Here is a 17,788-nt window from a genome sequence, read left to right on the forward strand (position 1 = left end):
CATTAGAAATTGACATTTGCTTCTTCATCAAGCAAACAAAATCCTGAGATCCCTCGAATGGAAAGCAGCATAAAATACAGTTCTTCTCCTGGATTAGGTCTATATAGTTGTTGCTCAGTAAATCACATGTAAAATATACTGCTAACACTTCTGCACTCTATGTCCATGCAGCCCCAGCACTCCTGAGCAGAATTTGTCTTTATGATGGAGTGAGCATCTTCAGTGGGAAGAGCACAGCCACACATCCTCTCATCACTCTCTGTGGCAATGAGCTCCCTGCTCCAGTCACTGTCTTTGGACCCATGCTGCTCAACTTTTACAGTGACTCCCACATTGTAGGCTCTGGATTCAAGGCCAGATACAGAGCAATTGGTGAGTATACACATTTCTGTATTTTAGATGGTAGAAATATAACAGTTCTGTGTAGGAAAGCTGTACCTCATTTTGGGAATACCTTAGATGGGTGTGGATGTTACTTTTTCCCACTGCATTTGCTCAAAACTGTTCTCAGGACCGGGACATGGCACTGTTTGTTGTGTATTAACACACTGAATGATGTGTTACCTCACGATTCTCGTTTCTAGACTTTCCATGGGACCAAGTCAGGAACTGAAACATTTTGCCTTTTCTGTAGAAAAGAAATTGAACCACTTTTGGCAGGTTTTGGTTGTTTTTTGATTGCATTGTCTAAGGAGAAACATCACTAGTTTATTTATTTGAGTTAAAGATTTTATCACTTACAGGAAAATGGTCTAATTCTCAGTTATACTAAAATTACATTATATAATATGGGAAACAGAACAAGTAAATGGACAAAGCTGTAGGTCACCATTTGATAACACTCTTAAAGTGCCAGGAATTAATGTAAATGAAACTTGGGATACAGATTTATTTTTTTTAATAACTAACTCCAATTGAGTTTAGAACTTACATCTGCACAAATATAAATATCCCAGAAGATTGATTTTATTTGCAAAACCAATTACAATATTTTCTAGGTTTGACTGGTAAAGACCACTTTTATGTTTGAAATCATAATTTTGTAACTGCAAAGAAAAGTGTGAGTTTAACTTTGGTATTTCCCTTAATGCGTTCCTCATGTTCAAAGCAAAGAAGCATAAGGCTAAATTCTTTGTGCGAAATGAATGATCTAATACAGATAAGACAAAGGGACTGGCACTGAGAAATAACAATGTACAGTTACTCATAGAAAAGACCTTCATAACTCACTCAAGTCACTTGCTGCTATCTGACTTGTGACTTCTGACATTTGAGAAGGATAACTGGATCTTTATTAGCTTGTTGTTGTATACAAAGCAGATTCTGCCAATTAACATTCCTCTTCCCCCTAGTTGCATTGTTTACTACAAAAAAAAAAAAATAAAATTAAAGGCTGCCCCTCTTCCAGTAGAATAATGCTGATTCTTTATCTTCCCAACTCCTGTCCTTTATCTGCCAGTTCTCCAGGCTGCCAGCTTGAGTCCTCAGGGGCTCTGCATCCAGCAGCACTCTGTATGGGACTGTCTTTGTTAAGGTGGTGGCCTGGGCAATGGCTTCTTCTTTAAAGCATGAAAAAATGTGTGTGGCTCTGAGCTTATCAACAGGATGCAGGGAGACTCGGGAAAACTTTTTTTTCCCCTAAGTTTAAGATTATAAAGTGAAGGCTGAAGCTAACAATGGAGATTAGAGTTTTTGTTCGCTGAAGCACTGAAGCTAGGAACAAACATTAGCTACATCCTGGCCTCATTTGCATCCATGATGAGAAACCCTAAAAACTCAAGCAGTGCCTTGAGTTCAGAGCTGCAGAGTTTAACTTGCTTTTCAGCTAGAAAGCAAGTATTCAGTCCTCCAGCTCAGCCACCCCACAGTAGTGGTGATTCCAGCACAGCATGAACTGGGGAACAGGATTAGTGATACCTGGAGACTCCCCTATGCCTTTCTGTGCAGAACAAACACTACAGTAATGCCCCTGCCCTGACAGGGTGTTGACAGATGATGAGGCTCTGCATACATTTATTCCAGAAACATCAGAGATAGGGCTGTGAGTGCAGTTGTGGCTAATTAGAGGTTTCCATGGGGCCAGGATCTAGATGGACGAATGTCTTTGCCCACATGTTATTAGCCAGGTTTCTTTTGGCAAGCTAGAATGAGGGCAGAGCTATTCTCACTCATGCTGCTGCAGGCGGCACCCATCCCACCCTGCTGCTCCCTGGGCCTACTGCAGGATACTCTTGAAATCTGTCTCAGTCTTTTCCTGCACAGTGCCAGTGCCACTTGGCATGGATTAGTAACAACCTGTTATGGCAACTTCCACTGCAGAGCACAGCCTGACAGAAATCTCACATTTGACAGTTCTGGGCATGACAATGAAGACTGCTCCAAATTTATCAAGGGTTTTTCTTTCCTTGTGGGTAAACTCCTGGAAGAAATATGAGAATTAGGATCAAACTAGTATTCAGGCACTAATCACTCTTCTTTCTGTTTCCTCTACAGCTTGTGGTGGCATTTTCAATGGCTCTAATGGTGTTATCAGCAGTCCAGCCCATTCAGTTCTTGATTATCACAACAACATGAACTGCTCATATTACATCACAGTTGGAAATGACAAAGTAGTGGCCCTGAAGTATGTAATCCAAGTTCAGTTTTTTATTAAAGGAACAGGGTGGTCTCTGATTCTAGTTAAAGCAGCAATTATTGACAATATTTTCTGTGACTTCCTTTTTCAAGGTCAAAGCTAAATTAAAACAAGAAATGGTTACTGAAGTCACTCTTATTAGCCTCAGGCTCCCTTCCCTCTTTCTTTTTAACTTGTTATGTGAAAAAAATCATAATTTTAAGTTCCTACTTTGGTTACCGACAAGACTAAGAAACTGTAAAAATGCAGCCCATGCTTTTAGTTAAATTCTGCCAGCCATGGAGAAGTTTATGCAAGAAAATAATAATTCTTTTAGAAGGGTAATAATTGCTTTATAGCCAAAGTAATAATACCCTCCCAAAAATAGTGTATATCTGAGTGCATGCTGTCTTGCCTAAGAAAGGGATATTATTGCCACAAAATCTTGCCACTGAGAAATTAAAAACGGATCAATTCTTCACTCATATGATTGTGAATTAGGAGAACATTTCCCAGCTAAGAGGAAGACTCACTGGCCTGCACTCTGTGCCTGCACTTTATTGGCCACTCATGTGCCCAAGGAAATTGCAGCCTGAGCAGTTGCAGGAGAGAGGGTGTGTTTGCACAGGAGAGACCTACTGCTTCATAGAAAGCTGAGGTGTGCTGGAAGCTTGCCTTGCAAGAAGCCCAGTGGGTGAGGGTCCCAAATTCTTTGAGGCTTGTTGGCTGAAGAGTTTTGCCATGCATTTAATAGTTGCTTGGTTTATTCCTCAAGAGACGTGTTTTGCCTTGGCTTTGGCTAATGCTACTACTTCAGCCTTTCCTCAAGCACTAAAACACACATAACACAGGAAAAGAACTGAAAATGTGATACCCTAAGACTCCAACTGTGTTTTACAGATTCAACAGCTTCCAGCTTGAAATATCTCCCTCCTGCTACAAAGATTATGTGGCAGTGTATGATGGCTCAGATACTCATGCTCCTCTCCTTGGGAAATTCTGTGGCTCAGAATTGCCTCCAAATATTAAGAGCTCCAGCAATAACTTGTTCCTGGTGTTTAGCACTGACTTCTACGGAGCAGACAGGGGATGGGAAGCATCCTTCAGGGAGACCTTAGGTAAGTGTATTAACAGACTCCTAATCTGCTGGTAAGTAATTTATTTTGGTGAGTTGTGACCTGCCTCTCTAGGCGTGCATGAAGCAGAAACATGTTTCTGATTTTGTGAAAATTGAGTGAACTAAGCTAAATAGTAGGCTTATGGGATCTCCATATTCCTGAACTGATCCCCTTCATTCTTTACTACCCTTTCCCTGCCTCTCTGAAGGTTTAGGTATTTCTTGGGTGACTGAAGGCTTAGCAGCACCCAAAGGCATCTCTTTTGGAGCAAATCCGGCAACACCTGAGAACTCTGACTCTTCTGTAGTCAAAGGTTGGTGGTATGCTAAAGATGCCTCCTTTCAATCTATGCTCAGTTTCCATTTCCTTTCAGTTTCCCTCACACTTTCTAAAGAGCTGAAGTGTTGAGGTCAGTTAAGATTGTAGTTCCACACCAGGCACGGCTGTGCTGATTTCTACTGATTTGTGGGATCATTCTGATTAGCTGGCCATAACATAAATGGGATCATAGTAAGAAGGCACTGAATGCCTTTTGTTTTGATGGATGCAAGAATAAGGGGCAGAGCTTGATTATTGCCTTCAAAAACAGTTTAAATGCAGTACTCTTCTTTTAAGATCAAGGTGTAAAAATAGATTTTTATCTTATTATTTGAATTGTTTAGGGATGGCAAGCAACAATTTATTATCACATGCAAATTGATTTCATGTCATCTCTACTACTTTCCTGTATAATTAACTCCATGTCTTTTGTGGTCTAGAAGGAAGTAATTGTCTGGTTTGGAGAGCTGGTGCTGGGACAGATCAGAATGAAAGGCCTTTGTGGCAGAACAAACATAGTCTTCTGCTGAATCACTGTATCCCCTCCCTACCTCTACCCAGTGACTTTCTCATTTGATAGTCTGAGAAAGTATTTACAGATAAGGAAAATAACTGCTTATACAGTCTTTGCCAAGAAAAATATACCCACAGAACCTTGTAGTTATTACTATTATTAGCTACTTATTTGCTTCACTCAAAGTAATTGCTACAAGAGTGCTTAAGACCTTATGAATGTCTTTAAGTCTTGTGAATGGTATTCCAGGTAACTTAATGTTGCTTCACATGCTGCTGTCTTTAAACCCTGAAGTATCAGTTGTTGTAGATCCCCTGAAGCCTGGCTTCATATTTCCAGGGTGAGATCATCAGGAACTCCCCAAGCTCTTCCTCTTCCTGTTGGCATTTATTCAATTTTTTTAGCCACTGACTTTAGATTTATTTGTGCAACTTGCCAGATACTCTCCTCAAACACACAGCAGAACACAAGCCAAGCTCTTCAAGTCAGTACGATGCCTGATAATTTCCTAGAGTGAGGAGAAGCCTTTTATGAATAAACTTTGACATACCTTAGATGTTTTGGAGGGACATTTCCGGAAGCTCCCAAGGAAGAAAGGATTAAGATGTTGCATGGGCTATTTAGGAGCTGTGAGTTGCAAGTTATATAAGATGCCCAGGCAGAGGTATGGGTTGTGGGACAAAGAGCCTGTGGTGGTGAGATGCTTAATGGTAGATCTCTCTTCATTGTGGGAAGCAAGCCACAGGGACTAAACCACATAGCCATTAGCAAGGATCTTGGCAGTCCCATGATAGTACAAAATAGCCAAAAAGTAAAAAAGCTTATTATAAAAGGAAAACATGAGTCACATCCTATAAATGTTTCCAGTTTGGCTTGCCTAAAAAACAGAGCCAGGAAAATCTGTGACACATCTTTGTACTATGAGGTTGGAGAGTATGCTTCAAATAAAAGAGAATAAAATCATGAAGATCTAAAAGCCTGTTGTTCTACACAGTGCTTCAGAGAAGCTCCCTCATGTCTGTTAAAAGATAAAACCCATGTGGTTTTGTAAGAGTACAAATGCAATCAGATGGAAATTCATAATGATAAATCTCTTGAATAAGGAAGATGGTATCTGTAGAGAAACAAGAAGCCTCATTCTCTGTTGGATGACAATGAGCACATTATTCTCTAGTTGCCGCAGGGAAACACAACTGGATAACATAATTATTGCTCTCTGTTTCATGTTGTGAGTGACCCTGATTATGTATTGGAAAGAAACAAAAAGAAACAGTACGTTGTTTCTGTTTGTAGTAAACTAAACTATTTCCTTTCTCCACAAGCTCTTCCAATTTCTTTCCTGATCAGGCTCTTTTAGGAATGCTGCCTAAATCTAGGATTATCCAGGCACTCAGATAGTTAAACCATGAAATTTCTGTACAAAACCTTCCCTGGTTTTATGAAAACAATTCATTTCCATCACTGATCCTGCCCCCAACAGAATATTCAAGGTTCCCCTACAAGACAGAAAAAGGACACTAAAAGAAAGTATGAAATAGGGTTTAATTTGGCCATTTAGCAACATGTCATTGTTCTTGTCAAATATCTTTTCTTTGCCTGTGCTACTCTATACATTGTGCAATAAAAATTGCACATTTCACAGGCAGCATTCTTTGTCTAACTCTGTGAGATGATGTCTTTGAGGCAGGGGAGCATACAGCCCTTGTGATGTGTTTCAGAGGGTTTATCTTTTCACTATTTCTGCTGCTAAGTTTGGGCACTTATCAGCCTCATTTTTGGAATCACTTCAACATACTCTCAAGCAGAGCTGGAGAGCTGGGCTGACGGGAAGGTACCAGCCTGCTCCAAGTGTTAAGATGTGTGGAAAGACAGACTCCTCTTACCTTAGTTACCACTGACCTTTTTTCTGCCTTTCTTTTCAGTCTGTAAAATGAGAATTAGAACTCTTCCACAGTGTGCATGTGTGCCTGCAGACAATCAATAAAAGGATGAGAAGATAGAAATCAATATCAGCTTAAGGCATTTGGTTACATGAGATGTCTCTGTAAAGGAAGGAAAGCTAAAATCTCTCCCCAAAGACTGAGATCTGCATGTACTGAGCTTGTGACTTGGCTAAAGATGTCCTGATCATCTCTTAAGCTCCAAGGGAAGATCTGAGTTTTTTAGCTGTTCTTGGATGGCAGGGACAGAGCCTGCACATATCTCTACCACACCTGCTGTCATGGCACAAATAACATTTTGGTGACAAATGGAGCTTTTGCCTATTCCCATTCAGTAATGGGGTGACCCTCTCACCTGTGTGATCCCCTCAGGCATATGATACCAAAGCTAAGATGTAAATATTTGGGGTTTTTTCTTGTTTTAAAGAGTCAGAAATCCTTGCTGGAAGATGTAGCTGTGACCTTATTAACAGGAAATAATTTCTCCTTGAAAGCTCTCTGCTCATGTACACAGTTCCATTGTGTCAGTAATGAAAAATGCCTCACATTCTAAACCATCAGAGATGGAGTGAAGGATCTTCTGAAATGCAGGTCTGCTCACCGAGGCTTTCTAAGGAATTCACATGAATGTGCAAGAAGCAAAGTGTTGCACATGGCTAGATAAGTGAGTTGAGTCAGAAGGGTCTTGGTGAGCTTTATTCACACAATACAGGTAGAACTGCAACAGTTGGGACAGTGGAGAAGGAGGGGTGGAGGAGGGGAGGAATACTGCCTGCTTTTTTTTCTACTGCCCTAAATTCTGCTTGACTTCAAGCTGTGACCAGCTTTTCCCCCTCCCTTTTTTGTACTGTCTTTTGTGAGCATGCAGGAGAAATCCAAGAAATCCACTATGCATTGTGAAAGATGAGCATTGTGTACTAGATTAATACCATTGTGGTTCCTTGTTTGCATTACTTTGGGGCTTATGAGCCACAGTTCCAGTGCACAAGGCACTGCACAGGCAGAATAAAGCAACAATCTAATGTCACAGAAAGATTATGATTTAAACACAAGACGAAGAAAACCCAATGGATAGAGACGGGCAAGAAGAATAGGGCAGCCACAATGAGAAGACTAGTGTTGCTGGCTCAAGGGCAGGAGAAATGTCTCCTAAACCTTTGGCAACCATTAGGCTGTTGGAATGTTATTTCCTGAAACACCCCGTCCTCTACATTGTCCTCAGTTTGCTCAGTTTTTCCCTCAAGGATCTCTCCATTCTTTTTATACAAATAATCATTTCTGTTGAATGAATATTAATAATTTCACATGAGAAAAATAATCATAAGAAAGTAGAGTTTAGAAGAAAAATAGATGGAAAAATTAATCTTCCCTGATACACCAGAAAAGTGCATTAATGGGTAATTTACATAAATAATATAGTTTGTATATATTAGAAATAAATTATAATACACATGCTTTTCTTCTTGATAAAATGATCAGTAACTTACCTGATAAATCACCCAGAGTCATCTACCTTCTCTTATTCTATTTGCTGTGTATTGAATTACTTATTTCCTGTGTGGAATTGAATATACTAAAAGTCTGTCATAACAGGTTCACTGTTATGCTCTCCCCTAATTAGAGTCTACTTTTAAAAAAATCGATCCAGTAGGATTTTCACATCATTTTAATGCTGTTTTATTGTGTCAACAAAAAAAAAAAAAAGAAAAAAAAAAAAAAAAAAAAGCCCCATTTCATTCTAGCTCATGTTCTGTCCTGTAAACTAAGACTATAGCTTCTCGGTGCACTTTTTCAGCAGTGTTCAGAATGCACAATTGCTGCAGAGGCATTTTGGGTTGTTCAGAATTGCTGAAAGAGCCCCCACGATTCTGAATGAGCAATATTAGGTGTAAAATACTGGTTTAGATATTCTGTTGCATAGGCCGGGGTAGGTGTCCTTTTGTAAGTCATATTTAAATTCTCATGTCACCACAAATAGTTCATTGGACTGATTTATGTAATTAATGTTGGTACCTGTTGTAGGTGGACCAGACACCTGCACTGGTCTGTTATGTGGAAAGCACATAACATTCAGCACAGCTGAATCATGAAAATTTTTCTTCCTGCACCTAAAAAAAATCTTAGAAGAATGTGTCCTTGACTGTGGCATGTGCATGTTGTTGTATTTTCTCATGCCTTTAGAAAAGCAGCAGTGACTTGCAGAGATTTCACATCCCATTAGGACTGGTTTCCAGGTGTTTATCTCAAGGTATCCAACCTGAACTTGGAACCTGCTGCTGCAGAGGGTCTAGCTGAGAAATAAATTGTCTAAATGTCACAAATCTTCTGGCAGAAATTTCTTTGGGCTTTCAGTTCACACAATTTTTTTCCAAATATATTACCCATTAGTATTACACATTTCATTACACTGTCATGGATAACTTATGACTGGTTTTATGTATTAAAATAGGTGAATAAATTGTGGCTAATAATATATTTTCTTGATCTTATTATAGTCTAGGAAAATAAGAACATCCTTGACAAATCAGAATATATGATCAAAAGTCACAATTCCCAGACTGTTTCTAAATGTATTTGGGGGCTCAAATATAAAAATATCTTGCTTGAAATCTCACTAAATTTAGAAAGCATTTGCAGTGTTGAAATACATCTCTTTGGTGCCTTTGAAAAGACTACAACTTTTGAGATAAGTTTACAGATGTCTCTCAGAAATGTCAGTTAATTAATCACAGGATCACAGAATGTGAGGTTGGAAGGGCCCACAGTGGTCATCTGCTTCAACCTCCCTGCTCAAGCAGGGTCATTCTAGAGCACATTGCATAAGGATTGTATCGAAACAGTGCTTGAATATCTTCAGTGAAGGATTTCTTCTTCCAAAGCAAAATAAATAGAAAGGGCTTGCATGCTCAAACTGTACAGATTAGAAGAAAAGCAGACATTAAAATAAGAAATTTCTGCCTGATCTGATAAAAAAAAAATTAGGTTAAAACTTATTTCCAGACACAGTAATTACATCTCTTTGTAGTGACTAAATGGTTAAAAGCTGACAGGATATTCAAATTAATGGCACTTCACAAAACTGTGAGTGAACTCTTGCTGTCATGAATTGTCTTAGCTTGACTGAAGTCAATGACTTCTTCAGCTGAAAATCTGTCCTCTGGTGCATACAAAAAAGAGATGAGGAGACATTTGTCATTCACAAGAGAGATCTGCAAAGGCTTCAGTAGCTGTGGTGCCAAATTTGAACACTAATTCAGTATTTAGCAAGTATTGGAATTAGGCAAGACTGCATGTCAGCCTCTGGTCTCCCAGACGAGCATCAAGGAGATGGATAGGACAGTGCATAGATCACAGTTTTTCAGGCTTGGCACAGAGCATGTCTGAACTGTTATATTTGATATCAGTCCAAAGAACCTTAAGGGATACAACTTTTATCTGACTGCATTTGTGAAATCTGGCTAAAGGAGGATACTGGGGCTTTACAGTCCTAAATTCACTGCTAGCACTATTGCCAGGCCATCAAACAAGCGAAAATACTTTCCTGCATAAAGGCTAGAAAAGGACTCTAAAGGGCCTTGTGCTTTCAGAGGTCTTCTGAAATGCTGCAGGCTCTGTGGACAGGGTCTGCAGCCACACAAAATCAAATCGGTGCAATGATTGCCAAACACGGGGACAGCCCGGCTTGAGAAGGTTCACCAGCCTTCAGTAAAGGCCATGAGACAAAGCAGAAGAGTACAATTCCTCACTCCAGCCATGTCCTGAGCCTTACTGTTTGGAACCACAATCCAGACAAGATATGAACTAATTTTTACAGCCATGGTAAGTCCTGCCACTCCCAGGCACTGGAAATAAGACCCATCAAGAAAGAAGAATTAGTCTTAACTGAATTAATCTTTGTCTATACTCATCTTTAGTTCAGATCAGAGAGAAGTCTAGAGTTCCCAGAGATGCTTCTAGACAAAACTAAAAGAGAGTCAGAAGTGTTGGAGGGAATTTTCTTTACTGTCAAGCAAAACTAGACAATTCCTTTAACTTTGCAGCCTTCTAGTTGCTGTTTAGGGTGCTCATTTGTAAAAGAAAGACAGAAAAATCACTTTGTTGTCTTTTGAAATGTCAGTGGTGTTGGTGTTGTCAGTTGATTCTGATAGATTTCAAACTATTCAGTAGGTTACCCTCTCATTGCACCCATACCTGTATAAATGAACCTTACCCCTGGCTGTACTTCAAAGGCAGGAAGCTTCAAAGATTTATCTTAATTTTCATTCCATATCTAGAGGATATAACTTTAAACAGAGAAACATGTGCTTGGTCTCTGCTGTAATGATTTTTATTTGCTATAGGGAACCTTCAATTCCTTCTTTTCTGAATGGTCCTTGAGCCTTTTAGTTTCACTAATGCTTTCCACCAAAAGCAATTAGTGATGACAGTGTGTGCCCTAGTTCTGATAATTTGCGTTCTCTGGCAGGCTTTTTATGAGAACAAGATTGCCATCTGATTTATGATGATCTTATGTTTTTATTTCAAATAAGAAAGCAAAGACTGAAACAAGACAGTTAGCCATGTAGTTGGTCCATCTGCTGACATACAAATTGTTCTATACGGTACATTTCTTATTATCTTGAGTTTAGCTTTTAATATTTAAGAGTCTGTTCTACAAATTAACAGACTTCTCAGTCCCAGATTTTGCTTAGATTTTAGCTACATTTGTTTCTGGCTGTGTTAGCCAGTGATTAATATCTTTCCATTAAAAATCACCTGCAGGCTGGATGGCTACTCTTTGGCCTTCTGTTCAGAAATGGTGCTGATTTTTAAAGCAATGTGTTGTGTCCTAGCTAAAATGCAGTGAGTGTTTCCTCTTAATTCCCTCCTGTTAAGCAGTTGGTTCTTCATTTATTTGTGGGTGTTCCCTTCATCTAAACAGTTTCACTACTGTGTAACTTCTAGTGCCAGCAATCAGATGCAACGCTGATCAGCACTGAAAAGCACCAACATAGACAGAATTTTCAACAAGGACTGCTCTTCATTTAACTTGATGTAGGACTACTTGATATCTGGTCAGCCTCCAATTTAGCTGTTATTTATAATGTACTGTCCTGTAAGCATCTGACTCTATCCCAGCTGAGCAGGCCAGGCATTTTGAAACCTCAACTTTATTAACTATAAATCACATTTTCAGTTATTTATCTCCCCTTAGACGATATTGCTGGCTATACTATACTAGCTGGAATTAATTTTCTGATAAGGAGAATTTGGCCTGCTTCTCTCTGTGTCAGATCCTTTTCATATGCTGTACACAAAGAGCTTGCCCACATGTATATTTTTTTGTTACTAGAGAAGTCTTTATAGCTGCACAGTTAGCAATGAATTTCACCACTGTAAAGGTCCCGACATTTAATTTTTTAAAAAAGGATGACCCTGCAGCACTGAGAACCTTCTTGTTGCATGGGTCTGTGGCAATTCCCTGACTCATGTTGCCTTGGTCTGACTGGCATCTCTGCAATTTTACTCTTGAAAAAGGGAAGGGGAGCTTTGTTAGTTCTGACCCATATATCATTCCAGACTCAGTATTACAGGGCTGGATGGTCAGACTATGATCTTTGACTGACATTTTTGTGCTTAATATTATGTTTAAGTGATTGCAGGTGACAGCCTGAATAAGATTGTTTCAGGGTAACAGAATAAATCACACAGAAGGGTGAACACAGAGAAAAATATAGGGAAACTGCACTCATAGGGCCCAGGCACCCTCCCATCTGACATTTTCCTCCTTCCTAGACTATTTGTGAGAATGTGACTTATTGCTCACATTTCCCCTGCTGTTGTTCTCGCCTTCTGCAGTGGCACTGGAATGAATGCTAACACTTTTCCAAGTCTCTGACTTCATTAAATGCCCACAAAACTGGACTATACTCTATTAATTCCTGGCTTTTTCACTTTGTAATAAGTTTCTTCTGTTCATCTTTATAGAAAAATCTGAAATCTAATGTTATTAGGATTTTGGTTTTAAGCAAACTGCTTTACAGGGTGGGGTTTTTCTGGCTTTTGTTGGTAGGGCAGGATGACTTTCAGCCTTAGTCACTCCACTTTTAACCACTACAGTCTTGCAAACCCTGGGTTACTGACGCAATCCTGATGCTTGGATGCTGATTTCTCACCAGCATGATCTTTTGCAATACTGTAGCTCAAGTAAGGCACAGTTTTATATGTCTGCAAATGTATCAGTGTGTCAAGGTTAAGTCACTGAATGTGCCAGACAGGCTTATTTTACACACACAGATGAAATTCTGAAACTCTGCTTGTGTTGCTTAGTCACAGCTGTAGCTTCATTTGTTATTGAACGCTCACAAATGGATTTGCTGCAGGAGACAATAGGTTTGCAGTCACTCCTCTGCTCCGTGCAGTTTACAAAAACTCTTTCCTCAGACCCCAAAGCAAGAGTAAAACAACATTTTATTTAAATTTCACAGTTAAATAAGTGGCCATGAGACCACACAGAGACTGGGGCAGGAAATAAATGAATTGATGATCACATTTACTAACCCAGTCCAACCTCTGGAAATCAAACTATATTTAAAAAAAAAAAAAAAAAAAAAAAAAAAAGCCTGTCAGATAATCTGCGGTTTATTGCTTGTTTGGAATTCAATGTGATAAATAACTGCTTCTCCCCAAAGGTAATTTCTTTCAATGTGACTGACTTATTGGGTTCAAATTTTCACAGTAAATAAGTCAAGGACTTAGCCCTATCTCTGGGAACCAAATGAAAAGCAGCCTGCATTTCAGAGAGGCTCTAAGTTCCCACCAAGCAAAACACTTGCAGAAGTCCCTTTTAGCTAGATTCTTGAATACAGTGTCAGGCTGCCAAACTCAATCCCTCTAGGATGCAGCTGTATTGCCAAAATGAGAAACTTGATTTTATCTCACATTTTCAAAGCCAACAGCTCAGTGCCCCCTACTGACTAAATATTCTCAGTGGCCAGCAAGGATCCTATTCAAAGGCCCTCAGACCAATGCTCTTCTGTTTCATTGCTGTCTTCGTACAGTCCCTTTCAAAAATTCTATTGATACATTTTCAAAGTAAATGCTGTTTTTAAGTTCACTTTATGAAATCTAATTGTGATTCATGTCTCTCTTTGTGTTGAAAGTCTTTTAATCACTCAGATAGTCCTTGCAAGACAAGATGGTAAAATTCTGTAGTACAGATAAAAAGCTCCTGGCATAACATGAAAGAGTTGAAGATTAAATAAATTCCAGGAAATGCTGTTTAAAAGCTTCTGCTTTTTCAACAGGACCTCAGAACGGCTGTGGTGGTTACTTGTCAACTTCAGCTTCTACCTTTGGCCCTCCAGTCTCCAATGTGACCAGAAGATATGAGAAAAATCTGAACTGTGTATGGATCATAACTGCACCTGTAAACAAACTGATCAACCTCACCTTCACTTCATTTGAGCTTGAAGCACAATCTGCTAAGATTTGCCGATATGATTTTGTCAAAGTAAGACAGCTGAGTATTTTAACAAGAAAATATCAGTGAGATACAATCCATTATCTTCTCAATGAGGCTAACTTAATTAATAGATAATTATCTTAAGAAGAAATTAAATTCCTTAATATAATTACATTTTTTCATTGGGTTAGATTACTACTCCAGATGTCATTCTGCCTTTCTGGAAACCAGTAAGAGTTTTAACATTACACTCACTTCTGGTCTTAGACTGCTCATTTAATGAGTATTTATTTCACAGAACAGAAACAAAACAAAACTCAAACACGTGTAAAGTAAGACTTCAGAGTAAAGTTGCAGATTCATTATCGCACACAATTGCTTGAAAGGACCAGAATTAATAAAATTTTTCGAATTTTTTTCACCAAAAGTCTTGGTGCTCAGTGCTCATCTGTAGAAGCTATTTTCTTGGAGTTGAGCATAAAAACATCAGACAGCAGAATGCTGCTAAACGAACTCCACCAAGGAATGTTATAGATCCTGTGGTACATTTGAGATACTCAGCGAAACAAGGAATTAATTTTATGTTTTGATGAATAAAATCAATCTTCTCACTGAAAAGTATTTTGAGTTTACATATAATAAAGAAATGAGAGTGTCAAATTAAAATGTAATCATTTTTTGATAGATTTGCTAAGACAGGACCAGAATGTTCCATAATGAGATTTACCCTGTCCAACAGAATTAGTTAATATGGCAGTGAATAATTATGGTAATCAAGAACATCCTGTTAAAGCACAAGAGAATACACTGCACTTTCAAGTAAATGAAATTGTAATGTAAGGAGGGGTCAGAGAATTTTATTTCTCTTTATTTGTTTGTTGTGCCTAAACTATCAGTGGCTTATATATTTTGCTTCTTTCAGCTTTATGATGGAGATAATGAAAATGCCAATTTAGTTGGCACATTCTGTGGATCTACAGTGCCAGCTCCTTTTCTTTCTACCCGTAATTCCTTGACAGTGAAATTTCTCACAGACAGTTCTGTGGAAAGAGGGGGTTTCAATGCCACCTACACCATAGTAGATCGTAAGTATACATCTATATGTATGCATATATGTTGTTATAACTCTTTCATGGAAATTCATATTTAAATATTAACAAAATTTGTTCTAGACATAAGCCTCAGGAAGCAGCAAAGACAAGTCAGTAGCACAGCATCTTTAGGGAAGCTAAAAGCAGCTAGACCCCAGTACAGTTCCCTTAGGTCTTACCTGGTTGGGAGAAGATTGTTAGTCTGGGAGTAAAAAACACAAATGCTCACAGATCATTAACAAATAAGGAACAAACATTTCTCTGAGTTTTATGACATATATTGACTCCACTAGCATGTATTTTGCTTTTTGTTTTCCTTCTAGAGACTCAAAGGCAAATACAAAAGTATACCGTCCAAAACTCAACTGCATTTGAGTTTTGCTCGAAAAATAGTTTTACCCAGTTTTCACTCTGTGATGCATTTGTTACCATTTTACACAGGCCTGTGTGGAGGAATCTATAATGCAACTCCTACATCCCTGACTGCAACATCTCCTAATTTTCCAAATGAATATCCACCATTTACTCTCTGCACTTGGGTCATTGATGCCCCTCCGCAACAGCAAGTCAGGGTGGTGGTAGAGACCTTCCACCTCCATTCCAGCCAGGACTGCTCTCAGAACTACCTAGAGCTCCGGGATTCACCAACAGTAAGATATTTACAGGGGGTATCATTCCCCATTGCCATTCATCTCCCTTCTCTCTTTGGAAAGAGAGAAGAAACCTACTGTTTGGTAATATATTCATTGCTGATCCTCTGTGAGGGGCACATCCAAAGCATTACTCACTGTGTGAAAAGTGTACACAGACCTCACAAAAGTACTCTATGCACACATGGAGTTAGACCTGGGCAAGTGTTACACACAGTTTTTTCACAGTTGAACCAAGTATCAGTGCTGCCAAACTTAACACGCAGAAAATACTGTCCTACAGCAAGTTTACATTGTGCTTTCTCCCATCCAAAACCATAATAAAAATGAATACTCATGCCAAGAAGAGTGTAAAAAAAAAAAAAACCAGAAAAAAAACCCCAGAAAAAAATATTTATGTCCCTCATATTCTAAACCTTCTTTCATAATTTCTCATTTTGGCATGAGAACACCTCTTGTATTCTATTTGTTTCTAATAATAGTTCAACATGAAGTGTTGAGATATTATTAACTGATTTCCAGGAGAACTTCAAAATGCAATTTCATAATTGGTATTAAAAGTGTTGAGAGATTTATTTACCTTAAATTCAGTACATATAAAACGGAATTGTATCATTAACTTGTGATGTATTAAATTCCAGCAGAGCCAAGAGTCAGTCCACAGATTCTGTGGCACTGAAGCTTTTCCAGTCCCTGAATTTTATTCTTATGATCGCACTGCCATTGTGACTTTCAAGTCGGATGAATATATGATTAACAATGGAGTCAGATTTTCCTATCAAGCTACAGGTAAGCTTGAAGAATTATCCCAAAATATCTATCTACTATACTCTTTGTTTACTTCAGACACTGAAATGCAGTACAGAGATCTGAAATCCTTACATATTTCTGGTTTTCTGTCTCAAGGTTGCAGCAGGGAATATAATCAGACATTTGGTTACCTGAAGAGCCCTGGCTGGCCTGGTCATCACCCCAATAATATGGATTGTTCTATCATTCTTCGAGCTCCCCCAAATCACACAATATCTCTCTTTTTCCACGCTTTCAGTTTGGAAGACAGCATCCACTGTTCACATGATTTCCTAGAGGTATCATGCAAGTATACATATTTTATGAGCCTATGTAAAACTCTGCTGAATTCAAAGGATATTAGTACATTTGGATCAAGACTGGATCAAGTCTGAGTTCAGCTGAGTTCAGGGACTTATTTATTGCCAGTTTTATGGTGAAATGTACTTAGATGTTCTAGTAAGAGGTTAAACAATACACCATAGTAAGTTCAAACCCAGTGAAAAAATAGTTTCATTACCAGCTAACTTATCCTTACCTAGATCTTGTTGAGGTTACCAAGTTAACAGAGTCGTCTGGAATAGTTTGTTTTATACTAACATCTATGCACGAACAGAAAGCCATAAATCTGAGCAGTTTTGTTATAGCAGTAGATTCCACTGCTTGAAATTCTTCTCAAGAAAGACTTTTTCCTGAAAAAGCAATTAAAATAAACAAACAACAAAACAGAAACCAACTTCAATGACAACTGTAAGACACTCGCAAAAGTACTTTGTGTCAATGAAAAGTGCATCTTCCTCCTACACTCTTGCAGGTTTCCCTGATCACTGGTCAGATGACAAAAATCAGATATCTGTGGCAGTATCATTATTTAGCTCTACTTTCATATCCTCTTTACTGTCTCAAGAAATGGATCTAAGCACCAGCATTGCTGGAGTGCAGAAAAAAAATCTGATTAAATCTGAGCTATGTAATATGATCTGTATCTTAATGTGACTGGGGAAAAGAGCAGTCTGCAGTGTAAAGAATTAATCTTTTCATCTGGAATATTAACATTTCTTATGAAAAGCAAAACATGGGCTTGGATTGCATAAAAACACCTTAGATACCAGTCAAGTATTTTTTTTTCAGTCAGGAGATATACACATTATAATAAGTAACTGCCTGTGTCTGATGATATTTGTACTGTGCAATTAATTATAAAACTCAGACCAGTTAATGGTCTCTTTTTCCTTCTACATAAAAATATGTGGTAGGAAAAACAGCAGTATTAAAATGGCAGCTATAGTATACATGCAAGTTACTACTTA

The 17,788-nt window shown here is 38.5% G+C and overlaps 1 protein-coding gene across 1 annotated transcript in view; it reads left to right on the forward strand.

The window, feature by feature from the left end:
• Nucleotides 1-17,788, forward strand: part of CUBN (cubilin) — a 143,119-nt gene that overhangs the window by 122,508 nt on the left and 2,823 nt on the right. Inside the window, exons 57-64 of the mRNA XM_062494545.1 lie at nt 172-372; nt 2,494-2,623; nt 3,515-3,732; nt 13,791-13,996; nt 14,871-15,033; nt 15,481-15,689; nt 16,331-16,478; nt 16,596-16,777. Coding sequence (XP_062350529.1) covers nt 172-372; nt 2,494-2,623; nt 3,515-3,732; nt 13,791-13,996; nt 14,871-15,033; nt 15,481-15,689; nt 16,331-16,478; nt 16,596-16,777 — 1,457 coding nt within the window. The remainder of the gene's footprint in view (nt 1-171; nt 373-2,493; nt 2,624-3,514; nt 3,733-13,790; nt 13,997-14,870; nt 15,034-15,480; nt 15,690-16,330; nt 16,479-16,595; nt 16,778-17,788) is intronic.

Source organism: Cinclus cinclus, chromosome 1 (genome assembly GCF_963662255.1).
Source record: "Cinclus cinclus chromosome 1, bCinCin1.1, whole genome shotgun sequence".
In the NCBI taxonomy this organism is placed as follows: Eukaryota; Metazoa; Chordata; class Aves; order Passeriformes; family Cinclidae; genus Cinclus; species Cinclus cinclus.